Consider the following 18,044-nt stretch of genomic DNA (forward strand, 5'->3'; position numbering starts at 1 on the left):
CATTGGTGATTAGTTTTCTGTGCCCTGTGGTTCAGGCACAGAAAAGAAACAGAATTAAAGCCACTTTAGAACAGACGCTCAGAAGGTAGCCCAGGACAGGGGGGCAGAGTAGCTGTGGAGGGAGGTAGAGTTGCAGCTCTGCTAGGAAGCTAAGCCTCAAGATTTGTTGTGGATGCCTTCGAAGTGCTCAAAACCACATTGGATTGGTCTCTGAGCAATTTGGTTTAGTGCAAGGTGTCGCTGTCCATAGCCCAAGGGTTTGGAACTATCTGGCCTTTAAGGTCTCTTCTAACACAAACAATTGTACGAGTCCCTAATGTATCCATTTACTGAGGTATGATATCTGAGCCTGTGGCACCGATTTGGTACTTTTGGTTGTCCCAAACCCTCCTGCTTTCTTGGTTTCATGTCCGGCAGCACCACTGCTCCAAAGCTCAAGCTTTGGGCCGCTCCAGTGCCACAGGTGCGGGGCCAACTCGTTCCCCAGAGCTCGCTTTTCCCGGGGAGCTCGAGCTCCGCAGGTACAGACATCCCGGCTCCCACGGCCGGCCCGGGACACCCGGGGGAGGATGCACATCCCGGGGGAGGATGCACATCCCGGGGGCACATCCCGGGGTACATCACATGCCGGGGGCAGCCCGCGGGTGCGGTTCCCGGGGCGGCGGGGGCGGTGCGGGGCTGCGGCGGGGCTCGGCAGCGCCCGCCCCCTCGGAGCCGCCCGGCCCCGCCCGGCCGCGGCCGCCGTGCCCCTCCGGGGACAGGGGCAGGCGGAGCGGGGCGGGGGGGACCGGAGCCGGCGAGGCGTGATCGCCCGAGGCCCCTCCTGCCTGCCGGGGAAGCCTTAAAGCAGCCCGGCGAGCGGGAGCCCCGCACTCGGAGCCCCGACGCTCGGGCAGACGCGCCTCGCCCAGCCCAGAGCCGCTCCGCTGCTAGCGCCGTGAGTGCCGCGACGGGCGGGCCGGGATGGGGATGGGGCCGGGGACGGGGATGGAGATAGGGACAGGGATGGGGATGGGGACTCGGGGCTGCGCTGGGGCGGGCGCGCTGCTGCCGCCGTCGGGGCAGTGCTGACGGCAGCTCTCGTCCATCCCGCCCCGCCGTGCAGATGCCGGGCACCGTGAGGCTGTGGGTGTCGGTGCTGACTTTCGCCCTGTCGCTGCTGGTCTGCCTGGGGACGCTGGCAGAGGCGTACCCCTCCAAACCGGACAGCCCCGGCGAGGACGCCCCCGCAGAGGACATGGCCAGATACTACTCGGCGCTGAGGCACTACATCAACCTCATCACCAGGCAGAGGTAGGCTGAGCGGGACGGCACACATCTCCCTTCCCGCTCCCAGGGCTGGTTTTTTCCTTGGCGAGGCTCGGGGGAGGAAGGTGGGGTGTCTCTCCACGCTGGGTGTCTCTCCGCGTTGGGTGTCTCTCGTTGCTCTCCCCAAGGACACGGAGAAAGACGTGGTGCACATTCCTTTTAGAGAGCAATGCCCGTGAAACCCTGAACTGGCGACGGGTCCGGAGCAGAATTTCCACCACGCAAGTTGGCAGAAGGGGCAGGGGTGTCAATGCTGCCTCCGCTCTCTCAACCTCTTCTGGCATAGACAGGCTGGCAGGCAGGAGCAGGAACAGGACAAGGTGCACAGGCAGAGCCCCCAAAAGGAAAAGAAAACTAACCTGGGAGCTGAAGAGAGCTAGACAGGGCACTAGGAGCAGTTTCCCACTTCTGTTGCTATCACTGAATCCAGTGAAGATTTTAGTAAGAAAAAGTGCCCATTGTGGAGATGTAGTAGTCCAGATGCTTTGTGGTTTGTAGGCTACTTCGTGCACCTGTGAGTGCCAGAAATCCCACCAGTCCTAACAAAATCCTCTCTGAAATTTGAGAACTCAAGCCCAATCTGAAAGAGAAGAGTGTGAACCCAAGCCTAGCTGGCTCTGAACTGGCTTTCTGGGTTGACTGTGCTTGTTAAAGTATGGGTAAAGGCTCATTTAAAAAAAAAAAAAAAGGTCAAGTTATTCTAAAAATCATCTTCTTGGATAAAAGTCATCTGTCCAGTTAATCTGTATGATTGATAGATATTTGCCCTGAGGTCGCACAACTGTGTGTGACCCAGAAGAGCTTTGACATATTTATCTATTTGTTTAATATCAAGACCAGACGGGAGGTCTAAAATTAGGCTTTCATTTGTTCCTCTAGAAGTCTGAAGAATTAAATTAGAAGAGTGGCTATCATGCAACTGAGAGCTTTCCCAGCAAACCCCTGACATTGTCTGCCACTGCCCTAAGAGCATAAGATGGATGAAGGGGCTGATAGAAATACAATTCTTCTGTTCAGAACATTTAAAGCAATATTCACAACTGGTTCACATGTGAGGCACGCTTCTCTGTGGCAGTCAAATAACCTTTTGTCTAGATTACTGCTAAAATAATCCAATCCTCAAATTCTGCCTCAGCTGCCATTTTGTCTTGCGTGCAGTGGGATCTCCAGGCTGATGTCTCATCCATTCTTTCCTTTCTTTCTTTCATCTCCTGTTTCAAAGGTGGCTCCTGTCCAAAGCCAGGTCATATTTTAAAACAAAAAAAAAAAAAAAAAAAAAAAAAAAAAAAATAAAAAAAAAAATCCCAAACAATTCCCCCTTTCTCTGTTCAGCCTCCACTTCTGGTGTATGCTGTGTGTGCTTGCTTTGATATTGACTGTATAGCTTTTATCCCAATTTTATGAGGTGTAAGTACACAACTCAGAGACGGAAACTAGTTTCATTCTTTTTTGTGGATTTGGGGTCTGAAATGAACTGAAATAGTTATTGTTGCTAATGGGTAAAATTTAAATTTTGTTCTTTAGAATATCCTCATATTTCCTACCCACCCTTGCATTTAAAGGAACAGAGTTGACCTGGAAGTACAAGAAAGTTGGCAGAAAAAAAGCACTACAGTGACAACTTTGTGATACACATTAAAAAGTTGACTGCACAGGTTAACTAAAAAACAAAAAAAGTTGTGCTGTTTTACCACTGTGGTGAGTTAACAGTCCAGAAATAAAGCAATTGCCATTTCCATTTGGAAAGCTTAACTGAGCTCCTGTTTTGGCAGTCACTTTGCAAGTGACGCAGCCACTTGCAAAAGGAATCAATAACTTTTGAAACATTTTGAACCAGTCTAAGGATGATTGGTCTCTTTCAGCAAATGTCCTCAGAGTTTTCTCTATTCTTACAGATTTTTTCTCTCTGCTTTTTGTGCCTGGTGCTGCCTGGGAGCCCTATGACAGGGTGAAGGTGAGGTTCAGGGGCTCACCCTGCTCCTTCTATGGGTGGATGAGCAAGCTGTGCTCAGCATCTCACCTGACCTGATGCCTGTAGCTGGTGAGGTGAAGCAGTAAGAACATGTTGGCAAAAGAGGAGATGAGGAGATTAATTAATTTTTTTTCTTCAGGTTCATCTGCCCTGGCTTGTTTGATGTTTTTGTAATCATGAATACTGTCCCCTCACCCCCGGCTCATCTTTCTGCCTTCAGCTTCTGGCCTGACGCAAGCATTTGAGTGCCATTCCCCTCTGAGCTACTGTGACCCACTGAGCTCAATAAGCTTCTTCCTTCCTTCTCTTCTTGTATTTAGACCTTGTCCATCTGGCTATTTGCTCTTTCTCTCCTTTGAAATTCTTCTTCAGATCCATCTCAGCTTCAGACACCAGTGTCTGTCAGCTTTAGTACCCCTTGGAGGTTACCTGAGGTAAACAGGTGCTTGTACGGTGCAGGTCATGAGACCTGTTTCAGGCTCCTTGTTTCTGATGAGGTACCTTGTTGCCAGGTCTTTATAACCTAAAAGAGAGCCCAGCACAGATGCAGACTCCTGCTCTACAGATGTCTGTGTGTCTTTGGTTTATTTCCACCTTCATTTCCTGAGCTGTCCTGTGGTTCTTGCCTTAAACCTCTCTACCACTTTGTTCAGGAGGCTTTTTCAGAGTCCATCTTTACTTGAATCACTCCTCCTCCTGCTATTTTCTGCTGCCTGTACTCCCTCTTGCTAACAAACTCTTCTTTCCTTGTCTCCTGCAGATTCTCTGTGAATCTGTTCTGTGCTGTAGCAAAGCAGTCAGGCCATTCCTACTGGAAATGGCTTGAACCTTAGGGCAGAGAGTTTAATAAAGTGTGTATGACTTGGGCAGTGCTGCTGCTCCTGCTTCATGTCAACACTCTTTAATGGGCAAGGGAGCAGATCTCCCTTTGCTTTGGTTTCTTGACAATTCTCTGAATCTGACCCACGGATGCTTCTGAGGTGACTCAGCAGGTGTTGCCAGCTTTGGACATCCATGGGATTTAAGTCCTAACACCCAAGTTTCCACAGGAAGCGTTGAGATTTTGCTGAGCCTGACACATTGGGTCCTTATTCAGAATAAGTATGTTTACTCCTTAAATCTCTGACTTCAGCTGGAGCTGTGGCTTATCAGCTTGCCCCAAAGTAGGCCTCGATGTCTCCAGTGGAGTATAAAAACTGACCAGTTGTTTTCACCTGCCTTGGAATCATGAGATTTCTGTCTTTTAAAACAGCCATGATTTTTGATAAATGTGTATCTCAGAGCAAGGAGCAAGGCATGAAGCAGCTGGAGCAAAGAAGGCTCAAGGCATTTACATCGGGAAAAAGAGATTGACTGTGTCTGTGACCTCTGTTTAGTAAGTCAGTAGCATGGATGTTTCCTAGGGGCAAAATGACAGGGTAGAAGGAGACTGACAAAGGAAGAATGGATGTTCTTTGGACAGCCCAGCTGGTTGGAGTCAGTGAACACTTTGTGTGCAGCTTTGCTGTGTGAGGACGTGGGGGTCTGTCCAGCACAGGTAGTGGCATGGACTAGCTAAGGTGCTGAAGGAACTCATATAAAATACATCTCCCAACATAGTGGTCCTCGTTATTTGACTGAATCTCTGCACTCTGGGCGCTTGCTAGCTATTTCTTTTTCAGGCAAAACTTCCTGAGAGATTAGTGGGAGTTTTGTCCAAGTGTGAGGTGCTAGAGCAAGTTTTGATTAGTTAAATTAGTTTCTTTAACCTAACAGAAAATTAACAGAAAATTGGCTTTCTCCTCAGTTGAAGTCCGGGTCACATCCATATTAATCTGAGCAGGGAACTAGAAAGAAAGAAATCCCTTTGTGGTGATGGAGTGCAAGGTGTTTGATTCAGCATCACACCTGATTGCACCATTGTAATAGCGTTTTACTGTGTCTAGCTGGTTCCTTTCGAGTACCTGCTTTCAGTCAGCTAACATTAAGAAATTTAACTTTCTGAAACTGATGCTTTGTCTTTCTGGAGCACAGGTGATGCACTAAAGTGATTAAAGCAATGTAAAATACAAGAAGATTGTATTGAAGAAAAGGATTGAAAAGTGAGATACACTTTTAAGGAAGTTATGCAATCAGCAGTTAAAACTATTCATTTTTAAAATGTAGTTTGGGAAGGTTTGGGTTTTCTTTTTTTTTTTTGTTTTGCTAAGCTAAACCACTGGAATGGCTAGGGTCACTAGAGAAACATCATGATAGTAATGGATAGAATGTAAGTCCTTAACTACACCTTTGATTTTTCTGGAATCAGAATTTCACTCAAGCAGCATTCACAAAAGCTGCTAATGTACTTTACGATTCAGAATGCAATTGTATACACAAGTTAAACCATGATCTTAATTCTTTCCAACTAAGGGAGCATTTGCTCATACTTATCACCTTTAGGCTAATGAATCCTTGTTGTGATGAAATGCCTGCCAAGCAGGCTGCTCATTGCTGCTTCTGTTTTCCCAGGAAAAGAGATTGAATTCCTTCCCAAGTAATGGAAATTGCAGTACTTTTAACGGTTGAGTGATGTACAGTATTCAGGATTAAAAAAATTAAAAAAAAATAGAACACCAGCTGCTGCATAAATATAGTACAAAGGTAGCCCCTGATATCCCATCCAGCTGAAGAACTCTGAAAGAGCAAGTTTTCATTCTCATAGCCACATAGTTCAAGATGATTGCCTTGGGATAGCTCAGTGTTTGCAAACTAATGTGCTATGTGTTGGGCAGCCCCAAATGTACTGGCTATTTTAAAAATCTTGTAACATTCCTAATGAAGGATAAGTATAATCTAAACCAATGAGAAAGCTCATGGGATGATAGAGCTGGGTCTGCAGGCAAGAACGACATGCTTGGAAGTCACATCATGCACACTTCTTCCCTCTTCCTGCATGCTCTCATCAGTGAGGTGCAAGGTCCTAGAATATCCAGGAGCAGCCATCAAATTGAGAAATAGGCAGAGTTTCTCAGTATTCTAATGCAAAATAATTATGGAAAAAATGTAGAAAAATATGGAAATAAGAATTAACATTTGCTCACATGGCTAAGCCAAATTAAAATTCTTGCTGGAAAGGTTATTTATGTCTGCTCAATTCTTTTTTCTGACAAAAAATCACTAACGGTTCTGTGCTCAGTCTTCATTTGTAAAAAGTGACATATACAAAAACATAACTTCTAAAATTTTTTCCTCAGGTATGGAAAGAGATCAAGCCCAGATACACTGATCTCAGACCTCTTATTGAGGGAAAGCACAGAAAACATTCCTAGATCCAGGTATGTATGAAGAGCTCATTTGAATTTAACAGTCTCTTTGTTATCAATAAATGTATTTCACAGGGAGAAAACATGCCATCAGCATGTTAATCAGCTGCCATCAGCTGGTTAATCATGTCCTTAAAACGAAAAATAAAAAAATCTTAAATTTTTTTTAAGAGATAGCACCACCTATGAATGCAAGAGGTGCCTTACCAGGTATGATATAGTCCAAACTCTTCATTTCCTGATTTTGGGAGCAGGCCATACCTTTGATATTGTGTATACCAATTGTATTCAGAGGAAGGGAAGCACTCTGATGACACTTGCCCCATTCTGGGCATTTTTACATAGAACTGTATGCTGATGTCTGATGATGATTCCTGAGATATTAGAGCTCTAAAGATGGCATATTGGTACTCATTTGCTGCTCACACAGATTTAAATCTTTCCTCTAGAAATGAATGAGTGGCAAATATGTGCCTACATTAACTGATAACAAATGCACAGCAGTGACTTGTCTTTAAAATACAGTATTTCACATTGGTTTGTATCTAATATTTTACAAAGGGAAAAAAGGCCTTTGTATTTCCATTTGCACTTGGCTAAAGTAACAGTGGTGTTTCAGACAGCACTGGCGTTTCAAATGTACATAATGTATTTATCTAGTTAGGTAATGGCACTCTAGCCATAATGTAAGATACTGTAGTAGTGGCTGCAATTTACACAGCTGAAAATTAAGTAGGTTGAAAAGGTAAGATGCAGAGGGAGTTTTGGCTCATGATGGAAAATACTAGTTTTACTCACAATGCAGTATGGATGAGTTCAGTTTAAGCCTTCACTGATTGTCTGAAGTTTGCTGACAATACTTCTACTGCAGAAATAAATGTTTTATGCAGTCATCATCTCAGGAGTCCACAAGCAAGTGCCCTGAAAAGGCTCAACTAGACTAGTTGAATACTTAAACATAATAGCCTGTAGCATTGAATTTAGGGCATGATCATGACACTGAAAGGTGACCCAAAATTCCTGCTGTCATCCAGAGAGGTTGCCCATGAGACCTGCAGTTCTGGCATAGGGAAAGCATTGTCTGATGGTTTGATGACTAACCACAGCTGTGGGGATACAATTTTCTCTGCAGATGCTTAGCTGAAAAACTGCATGGAGTGCAGTGAAATGTATTAGACTATTTTGTGTTTGGTAATGACAAGGGAGAGCCCTCACATAATGAGAAATTTCCACTGTCTTGAATTTGAGGCAACACACAGGGTAGTTAGTACTCATACTCTCTAATATATCTCCCTAATAGTGTAATACTCTCTGTAATTTTCACCCCTTCATCACACAACTTTATGATTATTATTATTGTTTCAATAATGCTATTTATAACACACCAGGGAGCAAAAATTCATGAGCAAAATAACCAACTAGATCAAGAATTGATGAGAAGCAGATTTTTACTTCATACCCCCTGTAACAGCACTTTAAACTGAGTGTGGTATTTTTCACTCATTGCTGACAGTTATGGGAGTACTGGGAACAATGATGTCTAGTTTCCTATGGATCTGTTTTCTAGGATAAAACTCTGTATGGATTCTGAAGCCCACTCCAACTTTTTCTTCCATGTGAGGACACAATTAAATTTTCTTTCTATCCAGTCCTGTGTTTCATGGCACATTGGGAGCTAAATATCTCTCAAATCCGTGTCCCTCTTCCTGACTTGGTTGAAATTGTCCAAAGGACGTGAAAGCTGGGGGGGAAGTGAGCAGGGGCACACAGGGTTGGACAGCTGGACACACAGCACAGGTGCCTAAACCTTCCCCCTGGAGGAAGCCAAGCTGAATGAATGAATGAAAGGCTGGCTGCTATTATTCTGACCTCAAAATAAGTAAATGTTTTAGAAATAGTTACACAAAAAGCAATTTATGGAGCAGATGTAATTTGCACTCAGTGAATCAGGCACAGAGAGAGATACCTCATGAGTTCTCAGGAGCTGAACTGTGTAACTGAACTCTGAGATGATGATAAATAACTTGATGATAAATTGTATTCAGCTTGGCAGGCCTGGTTTGACATTTCACTTTTGCTGACTAAAATACACCCCAAAGGGTGTTGTAGTCTGGGTATATGTCTGACCATATGAAGAAAAGTTTAGAGAGATTCTTTTAGAAACTAATTACAAAATATGAAGTTAAAGATTTTAAAAAAGAGGTAACTTGACCTGAGTACAAGTTCTTATGACAGAAATGTGTGATATGGCATGTTTTTGTGGAATGATGAAAAAATGTTCAATACTCAGTAATAGGATATATATCTCCTGATGCTGCCTCTTTAAAAATTAGATATCTAGTACGGTATGATTGTCTAGTTTGCCTCTGCAGTCAATCAGAAGGATGGGTAACTCCAGAATGAGCTTTCGTTCCTAAAATGGGCAGGGTCTTAATTGCCCTCTAAGGTGTCCATATCTCTCTGGTGACTGTGGAGGCAGATTCGATATTTAATCAAGACTTGATATGCTAATTTTAGATGGGAAAAATTTATGGCAAATGGATTTCTCCTGGTCTTTTTCCATGTTCTCCTATTAGTTACCTTTCCTCCTGTGTAGACAGAACATCTGTTTGCAAGCAGAGGCTCTCTGGATAAAATCCTGCTTTCAGCACCCCTTTCAATACATTTCAAACACTTAATATTGAGCAGTGGAATACCACAATAATGTTTTAGGATGGGTGGCTTTGAACTTGGTTTTTCTTTAAAGGTGCTTACAGCATGATGTGACTTTGTTTGGCTCAGTGAGTTCTCTTTGGAAGTTGTTTACTCCTGAGTTAGAGTGAAAAATATATCTTCAAGAAATTTGTATTTCAACATATCATAGTTTTCTAGCTTAATTTCACTTAGTGCTATTTAATGGTGTAAGGCAGCTTTGTAGCTAGTCTCAACCACATAAAATGTGGCACCAGGGTAGCAGGATGTACAGGCAAGTTCTGTACCAAAGTACAGATTTTTGGCCATTCATAATGCATCTGTTTTTGTTGGAATCACATGAACAATCTTCAATTGCAAATATGCATAGCTATTTCTCATTGCTGCTATTAATGAATGTTTTGGGCAGTTTTAATATTGAATTTTTTCAGAGGGGGCTTTAATACGTGTTTAATGTGGTTTTTTATCCATAACATGTGTTGCAGGTTTGAAGACCCTTCGATGTGGTGATGGGATTTTCAGCACACCTTCAAAACTTTTCCTAGTTCTCAGTTCATACTCCACACCTCTGAAGCAAATCACAGTATCATCCCCAGTGCATGCAGCCATTGTACCAAATTCTGTAGAGTTTCTCTCCTTCATCATATTTGTATACACCTTTATTTAAATAAATTATTTGTGCATTCCAAAATATAACATACTGAATGAAAACAAACAACAATGTCATTGGTATAACAAAGCATTGTTTTAAACTATTAAAACTGAATTATAACTTCCCTATAGTGTGAAGTAATGTGAGCAACAATGGTGTCACAGTTATTATAGTAATTACTGTGCAAAGATAAAGACATTTTTTATTATGGCCTCAGACTCAGCTCTAAATTGTTTAAAATAATTTATCACAGACTGCATAACTTAGGAAAACAGTGTTCTGAGAGGCAGTTTTTCAGAATGGCCATCCTAAAAACTTATTTAGTGCTTACATTAGCAAATGTAATAAAATTAATGGCATTTTTGAAATGCAAAGGAATAAGTCACTGCTTAATTCTGCTAACTACTCGAAACTGGTTTGATGCTTGGCTATAAGCCTGAACTAGTAATTCTAAATGAAACAGATGTAACATCTTTGTTTTGGCAATATGCAAAGTAGCAGAAAACAACATCTGAAGTAATTCATAAACCAAGACAAGACTGCAATTTGTGCCAGAAAAGAGACATCTAATATTGCCTAAGGCCTTGTAAAGGAGCAGAGTGATAAATCCCAACCCTTGGGCTCCTTGCCCTCTGAGCCTCTCTCATTTGGAGTTATTAATAGTTTCTGTTTGTACTGTAAGGAGATCCACAGAACAGGGAGAAGGCAAGCTATCTCCAGGTTCACATTTTCTTATTTTTGGATTTTATAAGTTTACTCACTAGCCTAATGGGGGTCTTAGACACACTTGAACTTTTTACTAAAAGTAGTATAAGAATGACAGCACCTTACCCCTGTTCTTAAGTAGTTCTGCTTCACAGATGTGCATCCTGCTGTATGGCCAGGACCCAGACTGTCCATGACACAAATGCTGATTTCTGGTTCCGGATACACCACTTCTTCTCTTTAGACACTGTGACTAAACAATGCATAATAAAGCACATAAAGAAGTTCCAAACTGGAAAAGAATCAGCGTGAAGGTTTAATCTACTTAGATGTCCTTCCCACTTTTCAAATGCTTCCATATGTCTGTTGCCCCAGGAGAGATGCATCAGTGCAACCAAGTTCCAGGTTTCTATAAATGTGTTTGCAAAGTGTTGCCAGCTTTACCAGGACTGACCAGCTTTTGTGGTCACGCTGTCTTCATCTTCAGCAAAGCACAACATAGTTTTCCTTCTCCTAAAACACTTGGGTGTCACTGAAATCAGCAGACTTAGCTTTCAGCAGCAACATAACTTACATACTTGGTGCTGGTTCTGTAGTGCTGTATGTGGAATTATGAGGACTGAGAGCAACCTAGAGTCACAAAAATTACTGGAGCCCCTGGGGTGTACTAGTTCGAAAACAAGCCAGTGGGAAATTCCAAGTCAGAAGTATAAATTAATAGGAAAATTCAGATGAAGGCAATAGTACAGAAACAGACCTAAACTGACAGAGCCAGAATATGACCTGACACCCTGTGTTGGTAACAGCCTGAGTAAATGGTGGCTACAGTCCCATTGGAGTGATGGATGTGGTTTTGTCCAAGTGGTGATCCTGTAGAAAGATCTGATTTTTCTCTGGAGGTCCAGTGGTGGGTGTCAAGCTCTTGTCTTCTGCGAAACCAGTGGTAGTGCTACTGTGGTGTTCCAAGCCTCAGATTATATCCAGGTAGGAATGCTTGGATCCTTCCCCTTCGTGGGGTATCCCACAATGGGACGATGCAGTGAGACTTGATGGCCCATGAGCAGAGATAGCCCTAAGAGGGAGCTACCAGGGATGAGTCATGGAAGGGATAAAGAACACTACTCCACCTGTTCTAACAGCCTATGAAGATGGCCACAGAATTCATTCTTGGTTACACCTTCTCATTGTAACCCAAGACACAGGGTAAAACCATTGCCACCCAGGGCAGTAGGCAATAATGTCCAGAGGGACTTGAGGATGGCCCCCAGCTGCTGGAGTGAGCAGGTGTTCTTCAACCTCAGGCCAGCACCTGCTGCGGCAGATTAAAGAGAGTACTCTGCTCTGAGTACAGTAATTTCGCGACTACAAGCCATACCCGATTATAAGCTGCACCTCCGGGTGTCGGCAATGTTTAGGTCTTTGTCCATACATAAGCCGCACCTGATTATAAGCCGCACTCTCATTTGCAATGAGGACCCACGTGCAACAAAGTAACGAATTAGTAACTGAATCGCAGGATCGCGGGGTTTACTGGCTCGGCTCAGGGCTGGGCGGGCTTGGCCCACTCGGGGCTGCCAACGGGTCCAGGGGGCCCAGCTCGGCACTGCTGCTCAGCGGAGCCGCTCGGGGCCGGCCACTGCTGCCGCCGCCGGGCTCACTTGCCCTGGCCCGGCACTGCCTCGCGGTGCTGGCGGGAGCCTTCCCGCACCCGCAGTGGCAGGCAGGGACGGAGCCCCCTGCCTCCCCCCTGGGGCCGCAGGGCTGGCAGGAGGGAACCCCCTGCCTCAACCCCTGCACTGCCGGCACAGAGTCCGCCTCCGCACGCTGCGCAAGAGAGTAACCAATTTGTAACAATCGCACAATCTCAGGTTTTACTGGCAGGTGCTTGGCTTAGCACCTCAGCTTGCACTTCCAGGTTGGGAAATCTCAGAACTTTTTTCATATATTGGCCGCCCCTGAGTGTAAGCCGCATTTCCGGGGTTGGGATCAAAAATTTTAGTCAAAATAGTGTGGCTTATAATCGTGAAATTACTGTAATTATTAAAATGAAAATTGAAAGTTGTTGAGGTAAATGATACACAATATCTTTAATTCCTGCTAATTTTTAGTATCTCTCTATAGATACACTAATGACCATGTAAATTGCAGTATCAGTGATGATAAAAATGATGAACTAATCTTATGTTGCTTGTACTATCATTACAAGTGTACCTTAGGGGAGAAAAAGAGAGTTAAAGAATTAGCGTGTGCTGAACACTTGCGCTGAGTTGTTCCACTCAATTACCTGAATTTTCCTGAACTTTGAGAACACTCATCTGTATAGAAAAGCTATTACCTCATGAGCTCTCGAAGACAGAGGCAAAGCAAAGCACGCACACAGCATTTATTTATTTACTCTGTGGTATTATTTTCTTTCTAAAATCTTCCTCTGTTCTCTGGGGCAGACACAACATTGTCATAGAATTCCAGTGGGCTTAGGTCTTAGCTTCCTTGTGTACTTATATACCACTCTTGACAGGCCAGAACACTGAAAATATTGTATCAGCTCTCCAAATCAGAGGATAGACTTAAAAAAATGAGCTGTGAAATGAAGATAAATACCAGTTTTCTTTGGTGTGACTTCTGCATTTTGACTTCAGGGTTAAGTTTTTCATCTTTTCCTCTCTAACCATGAGAAACAGTGCCTTGTTTCTAAAACAAGGGCTGAATTTTATGTTAGAATCTGAGGAAGTGCCAGGAAAAACAAGAAGTAATAACCGTGAAAGTAGGTAATAATATTTTCTCCTTTATTTACTGTGGGTTTGAAATCATGAGAAATGTCCTTAAATAGGCGTCAAACATTTAAAAGACTGTCCACCTTTACCTTTGGAAATTTCGATAAAATACATCACAGTTATGCCCAACTTGGATTTAACCAAAGAAGAGATCTAGATGATCCCACCTATCCTCTCTTCCAGGAAATTCTCTCTATCGTCTTCTCTCACCATCTCTACAAGTCCACTGCAATGCTTTCAGCCCTGAAATTCTCTGTGCCCTCATGGTACTCCAGTGTGGGCAGTGCTGCCCAAACATGGCACTGTGCTGGGATGAGGTGGGATTTACCTGGTAGCTGGCAAATAAATACCAAGTGTCAGGTGCAGCACTGAGGGTTTTCCACAGAGGTTTGTGTCACCTTCTGGTGCTCTGCTGGCCCCTCACCTTGGTGCTTAGGATGAGGTGCCCTGGAGCACTTGTTATATGTGGGAGGGGTATTTTTATGTGAACTGATCACTGCTCTGTGTTTCCCATGGAATTATGTGTTTTGCCTGGCCACATGACCTTCAGGGGTGCCTGTGTAAGTCCAACACTGAACCTTTTTTCCCACTGCCACCCTTGTGTTACCACCTGATCACCATTAGCCACTAAAAGCTAACAACCATTAAAAAAAATCAGCAGAATCAATCACAAAATCATAGAGTACCAGGTTGGAAGGGAACTTCAAGGAACACCTGATCAAACCTTTCTTGGCAAATGCATGGTATAGACAAGATGGTCCAGCAGCCTCTCCAGCTGAACCTCATAAATGTCCAACTTTGGGGAATCCCCCACTTCCCTGGAAAGAGTCTTCGCTTTGTAAAAAACAAGTGGCTGATTGTTATTGTGAAAGTTTCTCCTCTTGTGTCCAATCAGGATCTCCCCAAGAGTAACTTGTACCCATTATTCGCCTTCCCTTTCTTGTAACTGCTGGTAAAAAGGGAGTCTCCCTCTTCTTAGTAGCCATGCTTTAAATACTGGAGCATGCTGATAAGATCCTCCAAAGCTGCCTTTTTTCAAGGGTGAGCCAACTCTTTTGTCTCAGCCTTTCCTCCCATGTCAGGCTGCCCAGTCCTTTGATCATCTCTGTGGCTCTTCTCTGGACCTCTCCAGCCTGTCCCCATCTTTTCTTGTACAGCAGGGACCAGAATTTAACACAGTATTCCAGGTGTGACAAGAACTGAGTTCAGTAAAAAAACTCTAAAAGTTTCCAGGTGGATTTCAGTGAAGGTAGAAAACTAAATGCAAACTAAACGTCATATACAGTAATGAAAAAAAATACTCTTGCTTTGTTTTGTGGATTGGTACCCTGAGTAAGAAAGGGCTACTGAGTGGAAATTGCCTAACTACTGCAGTAATTCATATCAGGTCAGTGTATTTTATTTATCTGGCTGTATTGTTATCAGTCATTTATTTATCTGTATTACCTGGAGACTCCAGATAGGGGGTTCATTGTGCTCCAGTCTGTAAGACCATAATAAAAAAACTAAATCTAGACTACAGAGATATTCCATCCACGTGCAAAGAGAGAAAGTGGGAGGAAACTAGGGCTCATAAATAAAATGATTAATAAGTTATAGTGGTCCTACTGCACCCACAACCTTGCCCTTGTAGACTCTTGGATTACAGCAATTAAGAACGTGCTATAAAACAAGTAGTGCAACATTATCTTGTTTCCAGTTAATATGTGTGTTTTCTAAGACCTCCCTTATCTAAGTTATTTGCTTTTCTCTAATGACCCAGTCTTTGCCAGGCCCAGAGACCTTTCAAGCTATATTTAGCTACAAGCAGCTCCCACCTGCCTGTAATGAACACTCAGCTCAGAAGATTTCAGACTTCTTTCTTTATCTCATTTTCCTGTGCATTCAGTAGAAGGTTCTGGGCTGTGGGCTGCCAAGGCCCTGCAAGTGTGAGTCTCAAGGTGTCTAAGTTCTATGGAAACATGTCTGGATTCATTGCACCTTTGAAGAAGCAGAACTGATGGCAGCAGGAGAGCCATGAGGTGCCCTTGCAGATAGAGTTGATGGTGACTAATACTGAACACAGCTATAACAGCCTTCCCACAGCAACTTCCCCAGTAAGCTGTAAATTGGCAGCCTCTCCCAGAGGCACAAGAGTGTGAAATGCTCTTTGTCAAATAAATATGTTTTTATCTATTAAGAATGAGGGTTTAGCCAACTGTGTGCTAAGTAGGTGACAGGCTCTTTAATAGATCTTTCCTACTAGTTTTTCCAAGAGTTCTTATGTTCTGTTTTCATAGCATCGAATGGTTTGAGTTGGAAGGGACCTTAAAAATCACCTAGTTCCAACCCCCCTGCCATGGGCAGGGACACCTTCCACTGGACCAGGCTGCTCAGAGCCCCATCCAGCCTGCCCTTCAACACTGACAGGAATGGTGGCATCCACAACTTCACTGGGCAGCCTGTTGCAGTGCCTCACCACTCTCACATTAAAGATTTTTTTCCCATTTTCAAGCTTCTTTTCCTCTGAAAAGCATCTTTTTAGGTTCTGTTCGTGTTTCACTTCCTTTTACATGGAAGAGAAGGGTTGCAATTTGATGTTATTTTGCATTTATGATGCAGACTATTCTGTCAGATATGATTTTCTCAACTATACCAATTCATTCACTCTACCATGTTTCTGATGATTACTCTGGTTCACCCCCACTGAAGTCAGCTGAAAATACTCTTTTCACACACCTCTTTCCAAATCCTGCTCCATCAGTAGAGGCAAAGATTTCTATTTTGAAACAATTGCTCCAGTCCTTGTTCAGTTGCATTATAAGCCTTGAAAGTGGATTCTAATTAAGTCCCCTAAACCAGGAAATAAATTTTATCAACTGAATATTGATAGTTCAGAGGTTCAGACACATTTTGTTATGGTCAGCTTTTTCTAAGGAGGAAGAGTTAAAGTTAAATGATCAGATCAATCAGAAATGTTGACTTGCTTTTAATGCATTCACATTTGAAACATTTAAACTTTGACACCATTTGTTTGCTTCAGCAGTCATTTGTTTCCAATGAGCAATCAGAAAATTATTGACTTTTGACGTGAAGTTTTGTGTTGCTACATCAGGGCCTTAATCTTAAATCTGCCTTTAAAAGATGAAATGCATTTGGAGCTGCTTAAAACCACATCTTAAATTGGCTGCCTTATCTGTCTTAGCCAGCAGTGCATTTTACATTTCTGCACAGGCAAACTGACAGTGGTACCCAGGCCCACTGCAGCTCAGCATACGTCAGAGTGTCTGTGCTTCAGTGCTCATTGTGACTGTCACAATAGCCTGAGAGCATTAAAACATATTCCTGTTCCCTGAGTCAGACTTGGGTATTAATAATGAGCTCCATTTAAGTGGGAAGAAATAATTTCTCATTTCATGCATCAGGTCTGATTTACCATCTTCTTTAAAAAAACAACAAGCCCAACCCTCCTGAAAATCACCTGCAACAAAAAAGAGGTTCAGCCTACTGTTCTGTCTAGGAAATGGGATGAGACAATGTGCTGCCATATTTTCTTAAGCATGTTTCCTTCTCTTACTCCAAGCATTCACTTGATATCACCATGTCATCCTCCTCTCTCCTTAGACTGCTAACACTCTTTTTGTCCTTGATATAATTTCATGGAGAACCTACCCCAAACTTCAAAGCTTTCAAAGGAACTTTGGCTGTCCCCAGGCCAAGTTGTACAGAGAACTGTCTGCTACCCTGGAGCACAACAACCAAATGTGCAAAATTACAAGCTCTTTCTCTTCAAGTGCACCTGAGGGTCTACAGGTATATTTCTAGTTTAAAATGTAGTTAAGGTACCTTAGACTGATGTTTCTCATTTCTTCACCAGCTGGATAGCTATTATCCAAGCAACTGTGGCTCGCAGGCATTGTACTGCATTTATCCAGCACTCTGCTCTCCCTGTTCATTGTCACACACCTGCCAACAAATAAAGAAGTTTTCATATGGCAAAATATGTATTTCTCTTCCACATTTTTACCTCTTTTAAAGTTACTTAGAAGTAAGGGAGGGTTGCTTCTGCCAGCCACATAGGTTTCTGTGCTAAAGCCGTGTTATTTTAAACTCGAAATACCTTAATCCACATGCAGTGCAATAGGGTGAGCTTTTCCTTGATATTATAACCCCCTCTCCAAGTTGTATCTCTTCTTTGAGAGCTCTGCTCAGACATCTCTGTCAAAGTTGCAGTGTTATGACAATTCCCATTAGCTAATCTAATTGCATATTGTGAGGAAAAGCGAAATCAGATAGAAAATTGTCATTTGGAAATATCAGAAATTAATTAGTTGACATTGAATTTAACCAAACTGAATTTTTTTAAAGTAGTTGTAGAAGATTTTAACATAAATTTTGGATGAATGGAGATCTGTGTGGTGCAGCAATTAGGAGCTTGTGTTTTCCTCTTTTCACTGTGGTGAGAAGTGACTCATAAGGTGAATGCTGGGTTGTGATGATTGCCAGACTTAGCAGAGAATCAGCTCACTGTTGGACTGGATCAATGTAAGGTGAGCACCTTACTGTTTCAGCAGGATTTTGGCTTAGTCTCCCTGTGGGAATTGCACATTTCAGGCACCTGGCACTGCAAAGGTACAGGGATAACTTTGATTAATGCAGGTTGCTAGCAGCTGTTTGAA

The 18,044-nt window shown here is 43.1% G+C and overlaps 1 protein-coding gene across 1 annotated transcript; it reads left to right on the forward strand.

Annotated features, from left to right (window-relative positions):
• Window positions 1-826: 826 nt before the first annotated feature.
• On the forward strand, window positions 827-10,031 carry NPY (neuropeptide Y). Its single transcript, XM_033081506.1, has 4 exons — window positions 827-937; window positions 1,106-1,293; window positions 6,496-6,576; window positions 9,741-10,031. The coding sequence occupies exons 2-4, from the start codon at window positions 1,106-1,108 to the stop codon at window positions 9,763-9,765; spliced, it is 294 nt and encodes a 97-aa protein (XP_032937397.1). The 5' UTR covers window positions 827-937; the 3' UTR covers window positions 9,766-10,031.
• Window positions 10,032-18,044: the final 8,013 nt, after the last annotated feature.

The sequence above is a fragment of the Catharus ustulatus genome, chromosome 1 (genome assembly GCF_009819885.2).
Source record: "Catharus ustulatus isolate bCatUst1 chromosome 1, bCatUst1.pri.v2, whole genome shotgun sequence".
NCBI lineage: Eukaryota > Metazoa > Chordata > Aves > Passeriformes > Turdidae > Catharus > Catharus ustulatus.

Bases quoted from the DNA above. Each gene is read 5' to 3' on its own strand.
- NPY (XM_033081506.1), top strand. From the start codon at position 1,106: ATGCCGGGCACCGTGAGGCTGTGGGTGTCGGTGCTGACTTTCGCCCTG. The intron at 1,294-6,495 runs GTAGGCTGAGCG...TTTTTTCCTCAG, and splicing joins AACCTCATCACCAGGCAGAG to GTATGGAAAGAGATCAAGCC. The intron at 6,577-9,740 runs GTATGTATGAAG...CATGTGTTGCAG, and splicing joins GAAAACATTCCTAGATCCAG to GTTTGAAGACCCTTCGATGT.